An 18,595-nucleotide genomic window follows, 5' to 3' on the forward strand; every position below is an offset into this window, starting at 1 on the left:
ACGCGCCTTATACGGCCGGGTCCGGCTCACCTGGGCCGCCGCCAGCAGCGCCTTCTTTGGGCAGCGCCGGGCCGGGGCCGCGCCGGGCCCGACGCCCAAATATGGCGACGGCCGGGGCCGCATTCCTGGGGGCCGGCCGGGGCCGCCGCCCGCCGCGATAAAAGGCCGGCGGCCGGCGCGGCCCACGAGCTGCCCGGCGAGGAGCGGGAGGCCTCTCTGCCAGCGGCCCGACGCGCGGAGCCCGCAGCCAGCCCAGGTAAGCCCCGGCCCCGCAGCCAGCCCAGGTAAGCCCCGGCCCCGCCGCCCCCGTGTGCGGCCGCCGCCGGCCGCCAGGCTCAGCCCGCACCCTGTGCCCCGCAGACAGCCGACGCCATGTGCGACGAGGACGAGACCACCGCGCTCGTGTGCGACAACGGCTCCGGCCTGGTGAAGGCCGGCTTCGCCGGGGATGACGCCCCCAGGGCCGTGTTCCCCTCCATCGTGGGCCGCCCCCGCCACCAGGTATGGCGACGTCCCCCTCCGAGCCCCCCGCCGGGCCCCGCCACCGCCTCCCAGCCCTCGGCCTGCAGGGAGGACACCCGGCCCGCCAGGGAGCCCCGCGCTGCCGCCCGTGGACAGGTCGCCGAGCCCCCCCTTTCCTCCCCCACAGGGCGTCATGGTGGGTATGGGTCAGAAAGACTCCTACGTAGGAGATGAAGCCCAGAGCAAGAGAGGCATCCTGACCCTGAAGTACCCCATTGAACACGGCATCATCACAAACTGGGACGACATGGAGAAGATCTGGCACCATACCTTCTACAACGAGCTGCGCGTCGCCCCTGAGGAGCACCCCACCCTGCTCACTGAGGCCCCCCTTAACCCCAAAGCCAACCGTGAAAAGATGACCCAGATCATGTTTGAGACCTTCAACGTCCCTGCCATGTATGTGGCCATCCAGGCTGTGCTGTCCCTGTACGCCTCTGGCCGTACCACTGGTGAGTGCGAGTGTCCCGCCGGTCCCCCTTCCCCGAGCGAGGGTGCCCGGCACTGGTCCCCTACAGCTGGCAAGTGCTCAGCCCCCCCAGGGCAGGGCCCTCTGTGGGCTACATCTCAGGTGGCTGCTTTTTGTTCCCTCAGGTATCGTGCTGGACTCCGGTGATGGTGTGACACACAATGTCCCCATCTATGAAGGGTACGCCCTGCCCCATGCCATCATGCGCTTGGATCTGGCCGGCCGGGACCTCACCGACTACCTGATGAAGATCTTGACTGAGCGTGGCTATTCCTTCGTCACCACAGGTAAGCACTATTCCCTCCTGTAAAACAGCCCCCGTTGCTTCTAGCCCTTGCAGCTCCAGGGATGCCATAGCCTCATGTCCCGTTGCAAGTCCTGTGAGCGCTCCCTCCCTGTCGGGAGTTTGTCTGTGCTTGGGGGTACAGAGTCCTGGCGGACCTATGGAGGAGATGCAAGCCTTCACTGTTCCTCCTTTGCAAGCACTGATGCCTTTGCTTCCCCCCAACAGCTGAACGTGAGATTGTCCGTGACATCAAGGAGAAGCTGTGCTACGTGGCGCTGGACTTTGAGAACGAGATGGCCACCGCTGCCTCTTCCTCCTCCCTTGAAAAGAGCTACGAGCTGCCTGATGGGCAGGTCATCACCATCGGCAATGAACGTTTCCGCTGCCCAGAAACACTCTTCCAGCCTTCCTTCATTGGTGCGCGTGCCCCCTCTCCCTCTCTCCTCCCCTACCAGCTCTCCCTTTTCTCCAGAGTCCTCCTGTAGAGCTCTCGCTTTGCGCTGAACTTGTGCCTGCGTTTCTCTCCTTCTCTGCCCCCAGGTATGGAGTCTGCAGGGATCCATGAGACCACCTACAACAGCATCATGAAGTGCGACATTGACATCAGGAAGGACCTGTACGCCAACAATGTCATGTCTGGGGGTACCACCATGTACCCAGGTATTGCTGACCGCATGCAAAAGGAGATCACGGCCCTGGCCCCCAGCACAATGAAGATCAAGGTAAGGCTGGACCACGAAGGACCCAGGCGCAGGAGCAGCCTTCTCTTGCCCTCCCGTAAACAGCATGCGGGTTACCTGTGCGTGCCCCCGTGCGGGCCACCCACAGCGGTTGCTTGTTTCCTGATCTCTGTATTCTTGGCTTTTTCTAGATCATTGCCCCACCTGAGCGTAAGTACTCTGTCTGGATCGGTGGCTCTATCCTGGCCTCCCTGTCCACCTTCCAGCAGATGTGGATCACAAAGCAGGAATACGATGAGGCTGGCCCATCCATTGTCCACCGTAAATGCTTCTAAACATGTTTACATGATCACTTTGCCAGCCACGCTCAGGATGACAACCTTCTAGGTTGCAGGTTGCCGAGGACCTGCAACAGCCATGTAACTTTCTATTTTGTAACGATTTCTGGTTACTGTTGCTGCAAAGCTCCATGTGACACAGTGTATGTAAAGTGTACATAAATTAATTTATTTTACCTCGTTTTGTTTGTTTTTAAAACCAACGCCCTGTGGAAGGAAACAAAAAACTTCAAGAAGCATTAAATCATCAGTCATTCTGTCACACCCCTCATGTGGTTCATGTCTTCATTTGTGTGGGTTCTTCCATCACTCGCTGGCATAGCGTGTCGTCTAATGGTGAGGGCAGGGGGTGGTGGGGCTGGACCTCCCCAGGCGGGAGGAGGGCTGTGGAGGGGAGGGGACCCCAGCTACAGGAGCCAGCTCTATGGGACTTGCTTGGGTTGCAGAGAGCCCAGCAGGGCTGAGAGCAGCCTGGTGGTGGCTGTGCCTTGCATCATGCCGCTACAAGGTGGGTGCCCACTGCTCTGCAACGTGCTTCCCCCTAGACCCAGGGTGGGAAAGGGTTACCTGGAGTCTTGGCTTGCAAAAGATTTTATTTGGTTCCACTTGCCAAAAAAGTAGCCCTGGCATGCTTGTGCAGCTCCAAGGCATGATGGATGGAGGCATGGCTGGGGCTGAGGGCAGGTGGCATGTGCAGGTTAAATAAAGAGCTTTCCACTCCGCTTATGGGAAACCCTCCTGCCACCATGCTGCCCCTGGTGTGCCGAGGGCAGCCGGGGCCACTTCCTCACCCTGCCTGACACGTTTGCCCTTTGCAGTGGTCACACATGAGGGGCTGCCTGCAAAGGGACAACCCTCTCCTCCACCGTCCCAGGGCCAGATCCTTCACACAGGGACTCCCTGGGAACCCGAAGGAAAACCCCAGGGGCTTCCCCCTGCATGGCTGCCTACGAGGAGGCAGAGCAGGGCGGGCAGTGGGGAAGCTGCCCCTGCCTGCCTGTCTCATTTCTCTCTTACTGGGGCAGGGGGCTCTGGGCCCCCCCCTTTGCTTCTACTGTCCCCCACCCCCACCAGGTACTTAGGTCCCTTGAGGAGCCACCCTAAAGCCTTGCCAGCCTTGGCACATCTCCCTGGGTGAGGGCACACATGCAGGAGCCGGCAGCCTTTGGAGGAGGACTCCTGGAGCAAAGGGTGCTGGCAGGAAAGCAGCGCTTGAGTTTTGGGGTGTCCCTTTGCTGTGGGAGCAGTGCTGGGTAAAAAAGATGATGATTTTCAGCTAAACTTCCAGCCCAGGAAGCTTTTTTGCTCTGCTGTGACTATGCTGAGGGTGCACTTGCTTCACATTTTGGCTGGGTTTACCTGCATTAAAGCGAGACCTGTAAGTGAGTACAATTTTTTTTAGCCTCATCCCAAAGGAAGAGCCTGCGGGAAGAGCTGGCCTGATCCTTCCCTGGTATCTGGGGGCAGGGAGGCCTTGAGGCAGCCCTAGGAAGGAGCTCCTGAGCCAAGATCCCTCTTTGAGTGACTGGGGTTGAACCGGAAAGCAGGAACACTGTTGCTTCTTAAAAACAAAACACGAGTTTTTACTTGCTGTTTGTGCAAGTTGTTGTGTAGTGGCACGTGTTTCATCTGAATGTGGCTTCATAACGTTAAGCCCTCAGTACTTGACCCCTGATCTCAGGTTCAATTGTGGCTTAAGTGGTGTTATGAGATGGATTTTAGGACCTGCTTCTGTTATTTAATTAAAAGGCACAGATAAAAGTAAAGATAGAAAAGCAGCCTCGTGGATCAGACAACACTCACTGTGGGTACCAGCACAGATTCAGCTTTTCCACCTGCGTGATTAAAGTTAGGGTCTGAACCCACAACAGAAGGGGCTGATTTTTGGGGAAAGTGATGTTAAGCCAGACACCCCCACTCTCCAGCCTGATCAAAATCAGTGGAGCAGGGGATGCTTGCTCCCTTTGAATGAAGACCTAGGTTTTGCAGTGCCAGACTTGGGTTCAGGACCACTCCTGAGTGCAGCTGTGGGCAGAGGGCAGTCCTCCAGCAGCCTGGGCGTTACACGGACACTGCCTCGCACAAGGAGGCTGGTGCTGCCACTGGCATCTCGTTGTCTGCTAACAGCAGCATTTTGTCTCGTCCTGCTCTACAGCATCAGGTATTCTCGGTAGTCTTAGTGCCAATTTCATCCTGTTAAGTGTGAAAAAGTGCATTTTTACAGTTGAAAAAAATGACTGCTTTGTTGGGTTTGTTGTGGGATGAACTGAGGTGCAACAAATTTTTAAGCCTACCAAATCAAACCTATTCAGGGTTTAATTTTAAACCAAAACCTGTTTTTTAATCTGAAACCAGCCTTTTATTTGAGTTTAGGATTTTCAGCAATCGAAGACGCAGATTTTTTAGAAACAGGCGAGCTGGATTTCCACATGGCTCACAAGCTCCAGCATTGGGAAGCTGTTCCAGGATATTTCACTTGTGCATAGCAGTCTGGGTTTGGTCTTCATTGTACAATGTAATTATCCTCCCTGTGCCTGTAACAGCGCTGTTGGTGGCAGGCAAGGACTGCCAGGACCAGCATCCTTTGTTTTGAGAGAGGCAAAGGAATAAATATGACCACAGAGGAGTAAAGGGAATAGACATAGGAATGCAGGACACCCATGTGCTGTGGCAGGGAGAGTGATGGCAGAATGGCTCCTGCCTGCACCGCAGCATCCTTTGGGGTTGTAGCTCACTGCTTGCTCCACAGCCTGCATCCTCTGGGGCTGGACCAGTGCAGGACAGCCCCCCGAAGCCTGGCTCCACAGCTACACCCAGTAGGCAACTCAAGGAGCTGCCCTGGATGCAAATATCACCAAGGGATAGAAAAAATGGAGAAAGAAAGCATCCTCGAGGGGACAAAAAATATGTGGGGCTGCTTAAATGAGCTCGGGAGGCACAGTCATGACTGGATTTTGGTGTCAGCTTCTTCAGGGTCTGCAGGTGCCTGCGCCGTCAGCAAAACTATTGAAGAAGCCAAGTAACAGGGAAAACCTGTATTCTGAGGGACGGGTTTGAGGGAGCCTCTGAGCAGAGCAAAGGGAATCCTGGAGAAGATGAGTGTAGCAGCTTACGACGTGTCCAAACCTCAGCGCAGCACCTGAGGGACCATCAGCACTCAGGTTCTCATGGAGAGGAAGGCAAAATGGCAGTTTATTGAAAGACACAGGCACTTAGATGCTAGTAGCAGAGCCAGCCCTTCGTGGGTGGTTTTCTACTTAGTTCCTACGTTTCCGTCACAACACGTGATCTTCCGCATCGCCACATCCCTATGCTACTACAGATGAGGGCACCGAAGGTACTTCATAATTTCATTTTAATAGAGATTTTGCTAACGTGATAATCTGCATTGCACAGGGAGCAGAATGTGGTCCAGCATGGGCTACCTCCCACAGAATGTCATGGCTCTGCTCCCCGTTTGGGAAAGGGAGCTGGCACCCTGACACATTTCTCCCCTTGGGCTCCAAAACCACAGAAACAAAAAGCACTTTGACTGGGTTTGGCTTTGCTGAGAGGCCCCAAACACCCCCTCCATGCCGACACCAGTGCAGCACCATACCTGGCTGACTGGGAATCTCCCATGGACATTTGGCCAGTAATATTTGTTCAATGTGATTTAGTAAAATGACAAAATAGAGGCCACTTGACAATAACCATTAGTTTTCACAGGAAACTCCTAAACAACAAATTCTTTGGCAACCTTTATTTTTGGAAGTGAATCAGGAAAACAAAGCCATTCAAAGCACAGCCCTTCAAAACTTCGGCGCTTTTATTTTATAGAAATAAATTTTGCTGTTTCTCTTTCATTAATCCACAGAAAAAAATTAATCAAGTGGGACATTACCTGTTAGGTTTTCTTTCTTTCTTTTTGAACCGAACAGGTATTTTTCCTTAAAAAATGATTAAAAGAGCTGCTCAGATGTATAGATTTCCATGGTGCACCTTTGGGGGCTGGAGAAAGGAGCACATGAGGGTGACTGTAGCCTGTTGATCAGCCGATGGGTAACTGCAGGCAGTGCTGGTGTGGAGGGCTCCCACGTGGACAGACGCCGGGCAAGGTGGCCAGCTTTAGCGACAGGGCCCTTTGGAGCATCCCCCGGCCTCACGCTCTTTCCTGGGAACTGCTGGCAGCTTTGGGGATCCTCTTCAGTCCCTCAGGGGGAGAACAGCCTTTGAGGGGACCAAAAGGGTCCAGCTTGAAGCCTGGGGAACCGATTGCAATTGCAGCTGGCAAAGGCTCTGTTTTTCAGTTGCTTAGGGCCTGAAAAATAAAGCAGCTTCTGATGATTGCTGTGCAGCCAGGAAAGCCGGGAGCGCTGCTGGCTCCCGCTGGGGACATGTGCTATGTGTTACGGAGTTGAGCAGATGATGGAGAAACCTTTTACTGCCCAGGGGGTCTCCTCTTCCCCCTCCCCCAGGGCATCCTGTCAGCCTTGAAGCTACAGTGCCCAGCGCAGAACTGGGGCCAGCAGCGTGCAAACCTCCAGCGCTGCAGCCACCCTGGGCAACTTGTCCTCTTGTGCCTGCAGGGACCACAGCCGAACCCCATCTGGAATCAGCTGCCCAAGGCCATGCTCTGAAAATAAAGCGTGTGGTGCAGAGGCAGCTCTGGCCGCCGCTGTTCAGGGAGTGCCGCAGGCAGCCTGGGAATGAGCCTCTCTGTAACCCCACCTCGGGGACCTGCGTATATATAGATCCCTGGAAGCAGCGCTCTTCCTTGGCACATCCCTCCCACCCGCAATACCCTCTAAACATGCTCTCCCTGCCCCTCCGTGCCCTCGCTACTTGGCTTCCAGCAGCTTCTCTCCCTTCCAGGGAAAACAAGGCTTTAAAGCTGAGAAACCTCACTGCTGGAGGGAAAAGGGGGAGGACTACCTTATAGAGGGGCTCTCAAATGTGCTCAGAGATGAGCAGCCTCAAGCCACTGGCTACAGGCATCAGTCCTTGACCCCAGCTCACCCAGGTGTGTGGACCTGCCTTGTTTGCCAAGGAGGTTGTGCCTCATAGCTCTGCTGGTTAGGTTGTCCTCTTTCACCAAAGCAGGAGCGCTGTGAGTGGGGGTTCAGGTACAGGGGTGTAATGGACCTCCCTATGGATGCAGGTCTTTCCTTTTCCCAGGGGAAGAGCTGCCCCGGTGCCTGGCACACGCAGGCAGGGACAAGGGTGCTCCCACAGGCACCTCTGCTCTGGTTACAGGAGACAGTGGCCCTTCCATCTCACACCTACTGGTCCCTCAGACACAGACCTGATCTATCTGAGTGCGAACTAAAACGAGTTTCCATTGCCATTAGCGGTGGCCGGTGCTGAGCTTAGGCTGCTGGTGTTGCGTTGGCCAGGTCAGCGCTGGGAAGGGGATGCCCAGAGAGCGCAGGAAGGGCTGGTCACTGGCGCGGTGCAGGACCCACAGCGCTGCCAGCCGTGCTGGGGGAGTAGGCAATGACAGGACAGTCCTGCCCTTCCCAAACCTCCCTGTGGCTGCAGGGAGATGCCTGTCTGCAGAGGGAGGGGAGGGAGGGGGTGGGAGGCCACACAAGTCGGGAGAGGTCTGAAGCAGATCAACCCAAAAGAAGGCAACAAGATTTCCCAGGGCAGCTGTACCTGCTTCTGTAAGAAAATTTTTTTTACTCCCTTTAGCAACCATAATCACAAAGAATGGTTACAATAACAGAGACATGAGGGTCTAAACCGGTTTGAGTGCGCTGGTGATGGACAACGCTGTCACTGGGCTATCGCTTGCGGGGTGCAGCCAAAGGGTGCAGCAGGGAGCTCTGCGTGCTCTGCACGGCATCCCATGCTGCAAATGAAGTGTGGTCCAGGTGCTGAGGCCGTCTGCTTTCTTGCCATGAGTTATTCAGAGTGGTTGTGTGAGGATTGAGCCAATTTTCAAAAGGCTGTAGAACAGGATATTTCCTCCGAAAGGTTTTTTTTTTTTTCCTCCTGGAAACCTTTATCCCCCCCAAAAAAAACCCACCAGAGAGCTACCAAAGCTCCCTAACCGCGACCATTTTGAAGCAGTGATGGTGGTGCTCCTACATGATCGCAGCAGCACTGCTGCAGGTGATATGCCGTGTCTCTGTGACTGCAGGAACTGAGCAGTTTACATTGGGAGGTTGGTTTTCTTTCCCTTTTCTCCTTTCCCATACCAACCTCATCATGGCTTTCCTCTGCGATCATGAGCAAGTCAACACTTGTGGTTCTGTTTGTTGCCAGCAAAGCAGCTTTTCTGTTTTCTGTCTCAAAGGAAGATAAGGAGGAATAGCTAATGTTCATGAAGGGGTTTGAGATGTTGTCATAGAAGGTGTTTGGGGAATGTGAAATACTTGCAATCCTAAAATTAGCTCTGAAAGTCATGCAGCCCAGTTTCCTGGCACAAATACCAGAGAAAGTCTTGAAATCTGAACCTTTTCCAGCTGTGGCCACAAGCCGGAGGCTGCAGTAGCTGCCAGCGATGCCAGAGATCTCCGGTGGTGCCTCTGGAGAGTCCATTGACTTGCTGGCAGCCCGGACCTGCAGCTTTCCCCCCAAACTGTCCACACCAGAACCCAAAACACCAGCAGCTTCTGTCCCTGCTTTAGGTGTGATGCCTCCGTACTTGGCCTGCAAGAGCCCTGTGGGATGAGGTTGTTCTTCAGACCTAACGAAAGTGGCAAATTTAGGACGACTGCAGTATTCAATCGGGTCAACTTGGAGAGAATATGAGAAATCTCTCTTGGGATAAATGTTTTAGGAAAAAACATGGCAATTGATTTCAGACCTACTACTCTGAGATTTACTCCCTCTTCCCTTTATTTTTGTTAGCCCGCTGAAGCCAGCCCGCCCCGGGCTGCGTGGTCAAGGAGTTACAATGCCCTCGTTCACATGTGAGGCGTTAAATGCCAAACAGGTTGATAAAGATTGATCTGCTTAGGCAGGAAAATATGGCATTAAGTGGAACTTGGTGCTAAAATCCACAGTCCAAGTTAAAAAGGGTGTCATTTAATGCTTGAGGTGCTTAACCTCTGCTGACACTTTGCTTTATTTTTTCTTAGTGTCTGCTGCATATGTTCCTGTGTGGAGAATTAACTTGACGTAACTCCTGTCACATCTTGACTGGGATCCAGAAACCAGGTGTAGCTCTGCCCGGACTGGAGGTGCTTGGTGTCTCCATCAGCTGCAGCTTCCCGTGGCAAAGGCTGCAGCAAGACTCCGGGCAGCCCGGGGAGCACACCTGCTGCACGTGCATCATTGTTTAAAAATAAAAAGGGGAGAGCAAAGAATAACACGGAAAATATTGCAAGGTCAGCAGACGGCATGGGGAGGGCTCATGCCTGGGCAGGGGGGTCTGGGCAAGGACAGGATGGGAGCTGTGGACGTGGAGCTGCGACCACGTAAGGAGAAGGCATCTGGGATGATCTGCAGCGCAGGAATGGTGGAGGAGGCTCCCAGGGGTCTTGTACTGACATTACACTGAGTATTAATTTTCATTATTTCTGCAGGTCAGATTTGGCCTGTTTCAGCACTGCAGCAAAATTTCAGCCCATTTAACCAGTCTCAGATGCCCTCTGCTGGGTTAGACCAACCCTTGTTTTAATGATTTGCAAACGTGCTGGACTTGATTCATGCGAGTAATCCTCTTGCCGCTGAGAGGACAACGGATTTGGTTAGTGTTTAAGTGCTTGCATGATCAGGTCCCAGATTAAGAAATAAAGCCACAGCAATAAAAGCAATCAGATGAGGAAGCAGAAGGGAGGAAGAGGAAATCATTAATTTTATTGTTGTACATCCAGAACCTGGTATGGCTTAAGGCCATGAAATGATCAGCTGGAAGAAAAAGATTTTAAAAAAAAATTATTTTCCTGAAACGTGTAAGATGTATGCCTTTATTGCCTGTTCTGTACAGATTTTATTGCTGATTTCATAATTCCTATCTATTTTTCTCCATTTTCTATGGAAGAATCAGTCTGAATTAAGGACCAGTTGAGAAAATGAGGGTTTAGAAGAAAACTGAAAAGCAGTAAGTCCCAAGTCTAGACCACGGGTATTCTGTAGGAGTAGTGGCTTTGACAAATAAGATACATGGGTGGAAAAAGAAGCATTTACAGAGAAAATGTTTTACGATGTAACCGTCTTCCCATCAGCTTTGTGCTGGGAAAGAGTGCTGAGCTGCAGAGCTGGAAGTGAGGGCAGGCTTAAGCTCCGAGGAGGTATTTTCCTTTCCAACCCTGGTTTATCTCTGACCAGCAAGGCGGTAAGTGGCTTCTGAGTCGTTTTGGAGAAATTACCATAAATATACTAACTGCATATGGGAACAATATTTTTATATGGTAAGTGTAACTGTGAGCAGGGTTTGGTATTGCTAAATGAATATTTAAAGCAAATGTCTGATAAGTTCTTGACTGCCAGTTTGACTTGTGAGTCACGTTGCACAGTCCCCAACCATGCCCCACTCTATTTATAAAGTCATGCCTTGCTATATCTGACTTGCTAAATAAGCCTTCCAAATTGCGGAGGGGATTCTGATGGCGTATTATGGGACGCAGGGAATAATTTAGAAGAGTAAGGGAAGTCAGAAAGGGCACAGCAAATCTCTGCGTGCCTGCCGCCTTCTGAAGAGCAGAGCTAATGTGCCATTTGGCTTTTTCACCGTGAAAAAGTCCGGGAGGCAGCGGTCAGCTTCAGTCTGCTGGGCACAGGGTGGGGAACGGTGAGCAGAGCGAGGGCTTGCCTGAGCCGAGCTGTGTTTTGGGCCGCGTGGAGGAGCAGGGTGAGGTTTCCCCAGGGAAGCATGCCTACAAACCCACCTGCAACCACGCTGGCGGTTCGCTCCCCATGCACAGTGCCTGGAGGGAGGCCGTGGAGCTGCTGGAGCTGGTCCATACCCCTGCTGGTGGTGAGGAGCAGAGTCTCAGTGGGGGTCCCCGCTGGCACCTGCCCAGGGCCACGCCACACACGAGAGCTCTTTCCGGGTCGCTGCCCACCGACCGGCTGCCCGCCATGGGGTGCCTCGGTGCTGACAGGGGTTAGACACGCAGGAGGGCAAGCAGACACATCTCTAGAGCTGCGTCCTCCTTCCCCGGGCTCCAGCTGAAGCCAGGGAAAAGGGGGTGTTACCAGATGCTGGGCTGCCGAAGCCCTCCCGGACACTGCATCGGTTTCCACCTCCGGCACATGGTCTCTGCCGTTGTGTTGCTCCCTGCAACGAGGAGGACAAAGCTCCTTGTGCCCCCGCTGCTACTGCCTTGAGTGGGGCAGAGGTGCCCCCCCCCCCAACAAGGACCCAGCCAGACCCCTCGTGCACAGCTGCTGGGTCACGCAGGGAGTCCCGCTTGGTGTTTCCTTCAAATGCCCAGATCTGTGACTCGTGCAGAGCGGTGCACAGCTCCCCACCGAGCAGGCGGAGGGCAGGGGTGGGGAGGCAAAGGGACATGGGGTACACAGTGGAAATTGTCCTGGGGAGCCCAGCAGCAGTGCCACCAAAGGCAGAAGGAAGAGTCCTGACCTGTTTTGCCCATCTCCTCCCCACAGACAACAGGCAAAGAGGGACAAAGACATGTAAAGTGGGTTTAAAGGGTGGTTTGGGTGAATGCATGATCATCTTTTTCCCTGTCAGCCGTTTTTCTGTGGTGGTCGTCTGCAAATGACTGGGACACGCGTTCATCCTCATCTTTGGAGCTACCTTGGGGCCGAAGGGTCATGTCTGCCTTCACAGAAGGCGGGGTGGTGCAGTCGGTGGTGCTTCAGGAGCAGCCCGTAGCCCCAAAGATCTTTCATAAAACACAGTTTGGTGGCATGCACAGACATACATGAAGTTCCTTACATGTAAATCAGTATTCAGGCTCAATGGGACAGGCAAAGGTGTCTAGAATGACTGTGCAAACCCCCAGGTAATCAGAAGTCAGCTTCAAGAAACCAGATCGGCTGAGGCCTTTCTATTTCACTGTCTGGTGACGCTGAAGTAGCCAGGCACGGTGTCCTTCTGCCTCTGCTGGCCATGGAGCCCTGTGCCGGCACAGCTGCTGTATCTTGGGAAATTAGATTGCTCATTATTTACTATATTTAATGAAGCCTCTTTCTACTTGTATCTCTTGGCCAGGCTTGTCCCCTGAGCAACATCCAGGGAGAATCTCGGGTTCATGTGGCCTTGTTCCTCTCGATGGAGAAGTTTGATAGAGGAGGGATGGAGGGCAATTTCTACAGGAGATCTACTTCTCTGTCGTCCTTGGAGCCTTAGGGGATAGCTGTAAAATTATGAATATCGAGGTAGGCATGTCCAGCACGTTCATAATATTCCTTGGAAAGCTAATCGGTGGGGTTGCAGAGGTGCCCATTTCTGAGACTTCAGTGACTGAAGGTACTGGGTTTGCTCCTGCTTGCCTCTTTCTGTGTGCCTCCTAACCGCTTTCTGGTGGAAATTGTCTGACTCTGAAGGACGGCATAGGCAAGTAATTTCTTTCCTGCCCAGCTCAGCAAGGCTGGGATGCCGTAGCATTTATTTGACTTTGCTGAGCCCCTCCCTCCGCAGAGGTCTCGGGGCAGGCGGTCAGTCTGAGCAGCATGGGGACAGTGTACCAAAGCTGTCACGCAGGGCTGTTCGGACAGTGGTACGGCAATAAATTCGTTGGTATTTCACAGCCACAGGAAGATGCTGCTCTGCCTTTGCACGGGTGGGCAAGCGGGAGCGTGGGGACAGCAGGGATGCCCACAGCGTTGTGGGAGTGCCAGGAGCACAACCCAGCATCCCAACCTCCCAGTCTCCTCTCCCTCAGGAGTAAAGCCATCTGTCTCATCAGTCACTTTGCTCGTGGATAACTCTCGTGTTGCCTCTCAGCAGGCATGTACTGGTACTGAGCTTTTCTGACGAGCTCGGCTCAGCACAGCTTTTTTAGTTCCGTATCCCTCAAATTCCCTCACGTTGTCCATCACCCCCGATCCAGGGTGAGCAGCGGGTGCAGCAGGAATCGTTTCTTTCTTGCCGGGGCAGCGAGTGAGTGTCAGTGCTGGGGCAGGAGTCTGCAAGCTGCACAGCCAGCTCCTTCGCTGTCCTGAAACCAGCACCCCACAGCACCCTTGGCCCCCTCAGAGGGAAAACGGGCACACAATGCTCCACCTGCAGCCTAGCTGACACGTACAGCAGTGTTTCTGGAGACCAATGGCTCATTTTGCGTGGGGTGGCGGGGAGAAGGGGGTCCCAGCCCCAGCTGCCTTGGTGCCACTGAGGGCTCAGGGCACCACGGTGGGCTGTGCAGGGAGAGGTCTGGTTCACTGGCGGCTCAGGCTGGATTCACACGAGCAAGCTGGGGAGATGAAAGTCACCTAACACCACTCTCCAGAGCCAGCAGGTTTCCTGTGCCGAGTAGATAATTCATTATAAAAAATATACACAGATGTCAGCACTCTCTAGGGAAGCTGTCACAAGTGGTGCACAGGTTTTTTTCAAGGGTATCCATTTGTCAAAACCATTCTCACGATAAATTCTGGTGCCTGGGGGAGATGCAGTGTTTCAAGTTGGGGCTTCTTCTGCTGGGCATGGGTTGCGCTTGCTCCCTGACCTCTGAGAACCAAAATCCCAGGGCCAAGCCATGTGACGGCAGATTTGAGGTATCCTTTTTCTAAGGTCTGTAGCTGCTGTTGGAGAGCGGCTGGCCATTTTGGTGACTGTCCTTGTGAGGAGGCTTGCTTTGCTGGGGTATTTTAGGATGGAGAGGACTAGAGCAGACAAAGAGGTGCCTGGAGACAAATGTATTAAAATTTTAATCCGGAGAGATCTGGGGAAATGGCCGCAGTGTTTGCTGTTCTGCACTGTAAATCGGTACTGTGTTTTGATGAACAGCTAGCTTTTCTCCCAGGAAGCAACGAGGAAGCCCTTAAGACATGATGGGAGATTCTACAAAGTGCTGGACAGCATGAGGGGCTGCAGAAACCCCCTACCCCACCACCAAGGTAGGCTGGTGGTTTAATTACAGAAACGGAGGAGGCCTGGGTTGGCAGGTGCATGTTGCCTGCCGCCCGTGCAGAAGGGGCGGTGGGGCGCAGGGCAATGGCAGGTCACAGTCCAGGATGGCTGGTGTCCAGCCCGCCAGCTTCGCAGTGGTGCTGACAGATGGGCTGAGCCTCTGCCACAGTGCTGTCCTGCTGGTCACGGCTACCGGTGGGTCACTGGCACGTGTCTCACCCTCCCCAGGATGCCTGGCCTTGCTGCCACATCCCTCCCGCCGGCAGAGCCTGGTGATGCCGAGGTTACAAACCCAGACCCCATGTGGCTTTTTCCAAAAAGAAAACTGCGAAGCTGGTTTCCAGTTGGTCGTGCTCAGCATGTAGGCGTGTGCGCAGGCTGCTGGCTGGGGTTGCTACCGAGCCGAAGGGGCACGGTAAGACTTTAATCTTCCTCCTCACGGGGGGCTAAATGAACCCTGACTACACTGGCTTTCCCAGTCGGATAGCAGAACGGCTGAGCGCACGCCTCTCGCTAGCTGCAGAGACCCACACACATGGGCTTCGCACATCTGCAGACTTCCAAGGGGTTAAAAATAGACCTCTCTCTCCTCCCACCCCACCCCCCTGCCGCAGATGCTTTTAATGCATTTCCATCCTAGCTCTTCTGTGAGACCTGAGAGAATGCCTTCATGACAGTGACATTCTGTTCAAGGCCCTTTTCTGTGTTTGTCACAGCGGTGGGTGCCTGCGCTAGCCCCCCTCCCGGGCGCTGTTTCCACGGGGCTGCATTCAGCCCCCACCGCCCTGTTCTAAGCGGGCACCACAGCATGACTGCCCACACGTTTGTGGTGCTCTCTGAAGGAGTAGTGTTTTCCTTCTTTCTTTTTTCTTCCTTTTTTTTTTTTTTTTTTTTTTTTTTTTTTTATGAGCCAGGGCAGGGAAGACTTGTTAGAAGAGCACCATCCTTTCTGCCACCTGTTCATGTTGGCCATGTGGGGGGTGCTGGTGCTACTTTTGGGATGGACATCCCAGCAGGTACCTAGCACATGCATTCCTCCAAGCGTCTGCCATGTGCATGCTATAGGGAAAAGCTGGGGCTGAACCTGGGTGCACCAGTCACCCCAGCTCACAGGTGATCCATCCCGGGCCTGGTGCCTTCCCCAGACTCATCAGAGCTGCCAGGGTTGGTTCCCCGGGGCTGCTACCTCCCTGCCACCGGTAAGGGAGGGGAGAAACGGTGTGTGCTGGGCACACTGCGGCACTGGCACGGGCAGGGTCCAGCCCCAGCTGGCACTGCAGGGTGGGGGTTCCCACATGCAGCTCTGGGAGCCAAGGAGGCTGTTTAGGATGCGGATGGCATGAGCTGATCGGTGTAGCAGACGAGTGGGCACTTGGGCAGATATAGAAGAAGGAAAACCAAAGCAGAGCTGCTGCAGGTCCTGCCACGGAGGGGAGCAACAAGGTGGGAGCTGCTGTGGTGGCACTGGTCTGCACCCTTGGAGGTGTGCTGCCGCTGCAGTGGCCAGGAGCAGGGAGCAAGGCAGGGTGCCCATGGCAGGGAGGTACCCATGGCAGGGGAGTGCCAGCAGGTTTCTTCTGCAGAGTGATGCTGGCAGGAGCCATGTGCTACTTGAAAAGGGGCTTTCTCTGTTGGCATCCACTGGGTCACGCACAGCCCAGGCCACCACCTTGCACTGTGTGAAACCCAAGAAAGCTTGGATAATCTCCAAAGGGCAGACAGAATTCCCATATCAAGCAAGCCTCTCTCTAGCTCTCCTAAAGCCCGGGGAGGTTTGCCTTTGTGGGAGGACCTGGGTGCTTTTATAGGGGGCTCTATTCCTCCCCTGGGAGCCCCCAGCCAGTCAGCGCAGCTGAGACCATATTAGGGATGCTGTTCCCTGAGTCCGGACTGCATGCTCCCATCACATTCCCCATAGGAAGGCTCCCCACGAGGTCCCCCCTACCCTGACTTAAAGAGGCAGTGAAGGCTGTGGCTTCTGGGTGAGAGGCAGGGAGGATGGGGCCCGGCTGCTCTTCCTCCAAGCCAGTGCTCTTCCTGGACCGGTAAAAGTGAGGACAAGCCAAGGTGCCAGCGGAGAGGGAAGGAACCGCAGCCTACTGCTGGTGGTTCCTAAGCCTGCCTTCCCCTTCCCAAACACCGTTTCCCAGTTTCTTTCTGCTGCCTGTGTGCAATTTTGGAAGCAATTTAGAAGCTCGGCTCAGCAGCTGAACCCTGTCCCTGTTCAGAGCCAAGCTCCTGATGCAACTGGCTTTATTTGGGACTGAACCTTGGCAGGGCACGGCACTGCCCCGTCGAGAGGCCGGGACTCTTGCACACTGCTGGGTACCACTGAGGGCAAGGAAACCCCTCTTGGGGAGCTCCCTGCAGAGCCTTCCTCCTGCATCCCTTCCCCCCCCTATTGCATCCTCCTCCTCTACAACTCATCCTCAGCTGGAGCTGGGAAGTCCTTTGGGGATGCTTTTCTAGGTGTGCGGGGGAAGAGCTTTTAATACCCAGGCTTTTCTGAACTGGTGCTGGAGCTACTTTGGAGAAAAGGTAGATGGCTGTGGCAATCTTCAGCGTATGGTCTCAAAGCACACAGCCATGCCACTGAGGTCTGTAAATAGAGCTTACATTGGGATGATGTTTATTCTGTGTTGAAGACCCCCTGTTTCTGGGGGAAGGAACAACGAGATGAGGCTACAAAGATTTCACAGACTAACAGTGAAATCAGCCAGGAGTCAACACTGAGCTGTGACTAATTTCTGGTGTTTAAAATCAGATTCAGGAATATGCATATGAGCTGCACTTGTTCCTTAGCCCTCTCATTGCAAATTCTGTGAAGTTTTTTCAAGCATTAAATTAATTTCCCCAATGCATTTATTATTGCCCATCAGTTTACTGCTCAGGAAACTGAGACCTACTGCTGTATGGGCTGGTGTTAGATTCAGGACCAGCACTGGGCCACATGACAGGCAGGTGCCAGGTTTGTACGTGGGGACAGTGAGGCGTGCTGAAAAAAAACAGCCCAAAGCTGTAGGAACAGATTCTGTCCCCATCACCTAGAGGTTGACGCTGCGATCGTCTGAAGCACTGATCTTTCGGAGCTCATCATTTCAGCAGCGCTCCCTTACTGCTGTGAGATGGGGAGCAGGTTACAGCACAGGCACCTCCGTTTCTCAGAAAAAGAATTGTGTTCTCCCAGTGTCATACTGGCACTCGGCGGTGGCCAGCCCATGCAGGAGATTTATAACCCCGTGCCTGTGGCAAATGCTGTACCAGCCTCTTGTGGGTGCTGTGCTGTGGTCCAGGGGCAAGAAGAGAGGAAGATGTGCCTGGGATTGAAAAAGGAATATGAACAGGAACAACAGCAAAAGTAAACCTGACCAGCGGCTGGATTGCTGTCCCGGAGCTCCAGAGGGAAGGGAGTGTAAGGGGAGAACAGCTTTGTGCAGCATTATGAGCTTGAGGTAAGGTTGGAGGAAAGTATGTGGGCTCAGATGCTTCTCCACTGTCTGCCTCTCCCCAGATGGGTGCACACAGACTGCCTCCTGCCTTGGCTCATGGAGGTGGCATCCTACAGGTGGATGAGACCACAAACTTAATGTCTTGCACCTTGCAAGTGAACATGTTGGGATCTGCCACTTGGAGCATGATCCAGTTCTGCCTCGATGACTTTTTTTATCAAAGTGAGATCCCTCCGCATGCAGAACTGCCTTGATCCCGGCTTATCCTTTCTTTCAGGGGAACTTCAGAAATAACACAAGATATTTCTGACAGACATTCAGAGCCCAGACATTTCCAGACTGGGTTTCTTTGAACTATCCCCTTTGAGCATGGAGAAGGAGAGGTGGCTGCAGGCTCCTGCGGTGGCCCCAAGCCTTTAGAAGAGCCCTAGGTTGGAGATGGCAAGCAAATACATGTGGATTTTCAGGGAGCAGCTGAAATCTCGATTTACACCCCACTCGCTGGCCACTTGGGAAGAAGGGTTGTGGTGGGGCAGTGCAGGGTGAGCACTGCTGCCAGCACACAGCCACCTCCACCAGTGCCCATGCTTTGCTGTTCATAAGGGGCCATGCTCACCTCCATCATGGAAAACGCTCAAGTGTGCAGCAGAGAGCGGAGTCCCCTGCACTGCCCATGGATTGCTGCACAGCTGAGAGCTGGTTCCTCACCTCACCCATGGGATGGGTGGCAGCCAGGCAGCAACCCAGGCTTGTCAGCCGGCTGCTGGTCGCTAGAGCTGCTCAAGCCGGAGATAAAAAGAAAGCAGGCAGGGAATCTCTTCCAATTCTCCTGCCTCTGTCTTGGCTGGCATGTAAACTTGGATTTTTCTTAGACTAAGTA

At 53.8% G+C, this 18,595-nt stretch overlaps 1 protein-coding gene across 2 annotated transcripts; it reads left to right on the forward strand.

Moving 5' to 3' along the window:
• The first annotated feature begins 99 nt into the window (after nt 1–99).
• ACTA1 (actin alpha 1, skeletal muscle) lies at nt 100–2,559 on the forward strand. 2 transcript variants are annotated; one of them, XM_080388890.1, is made up of 7 exons: nt 100–256; nt 361–501; nt 650–974; nt 1,117–1,278; nt 1,503–1,694; nt 1,818–1,999; nt 2,149–2,559. In XM_080388890.1, exons 2-7 carry the CDS (start codon nt 373–375, stop codon nt 2,290–2,292), a joined length of 1,134 nt encoding a protein of 377 aa, XP_080245016.1. In that variant the 5' UTR covers nt 100–256; nt 361–372; the 3' UTR covers nt 2,293–2,559. The 2 variants fall into 2 exon arrangements, with proteins under 2 accessions (XP_080245016.1, XP_080245017.1); XM_080388891.1 differs by lacking the exon at nt 100–256 and adding an exon at nt 275–284.
• Nucleotides 2,560–18,595: the final 16,036 nt, after the last annotated feature.

This window comes from Falco punctatus (genome assembly GCF_963210335.1).
Source record: "Falco punctatus genome assembly, chromosome: 5".
Classification (NCBI taxonomy): Eukaryota; Metazoa; Chordata; class Aves; order Falconiformes; family Falconidae; genus Falco; species Falco punctatus.

Coding starts and splice junctions, on each gene's coding strand:
- ACTA1 (XM_080388890.1), top strand. CDS start 373: ATGTGCGACGAGGACGAGACCACCGCGCTCGTGTGCGACAACGGCTCC. Junction 975..1,116: donor CGCCTCTGGCCGTACCACTG/GTGAGTGCGAGT, acceptor TTGTTCCCTCAG/GTATCGTGCTGGACTCCGGT. Junction 1,279..1,502: donor CTATTCCTTCGTCACCACAG/GTAAGCACTATT, acceptor TCCCCCCAACAG/CTGAACGTGAGATTGTCCGT.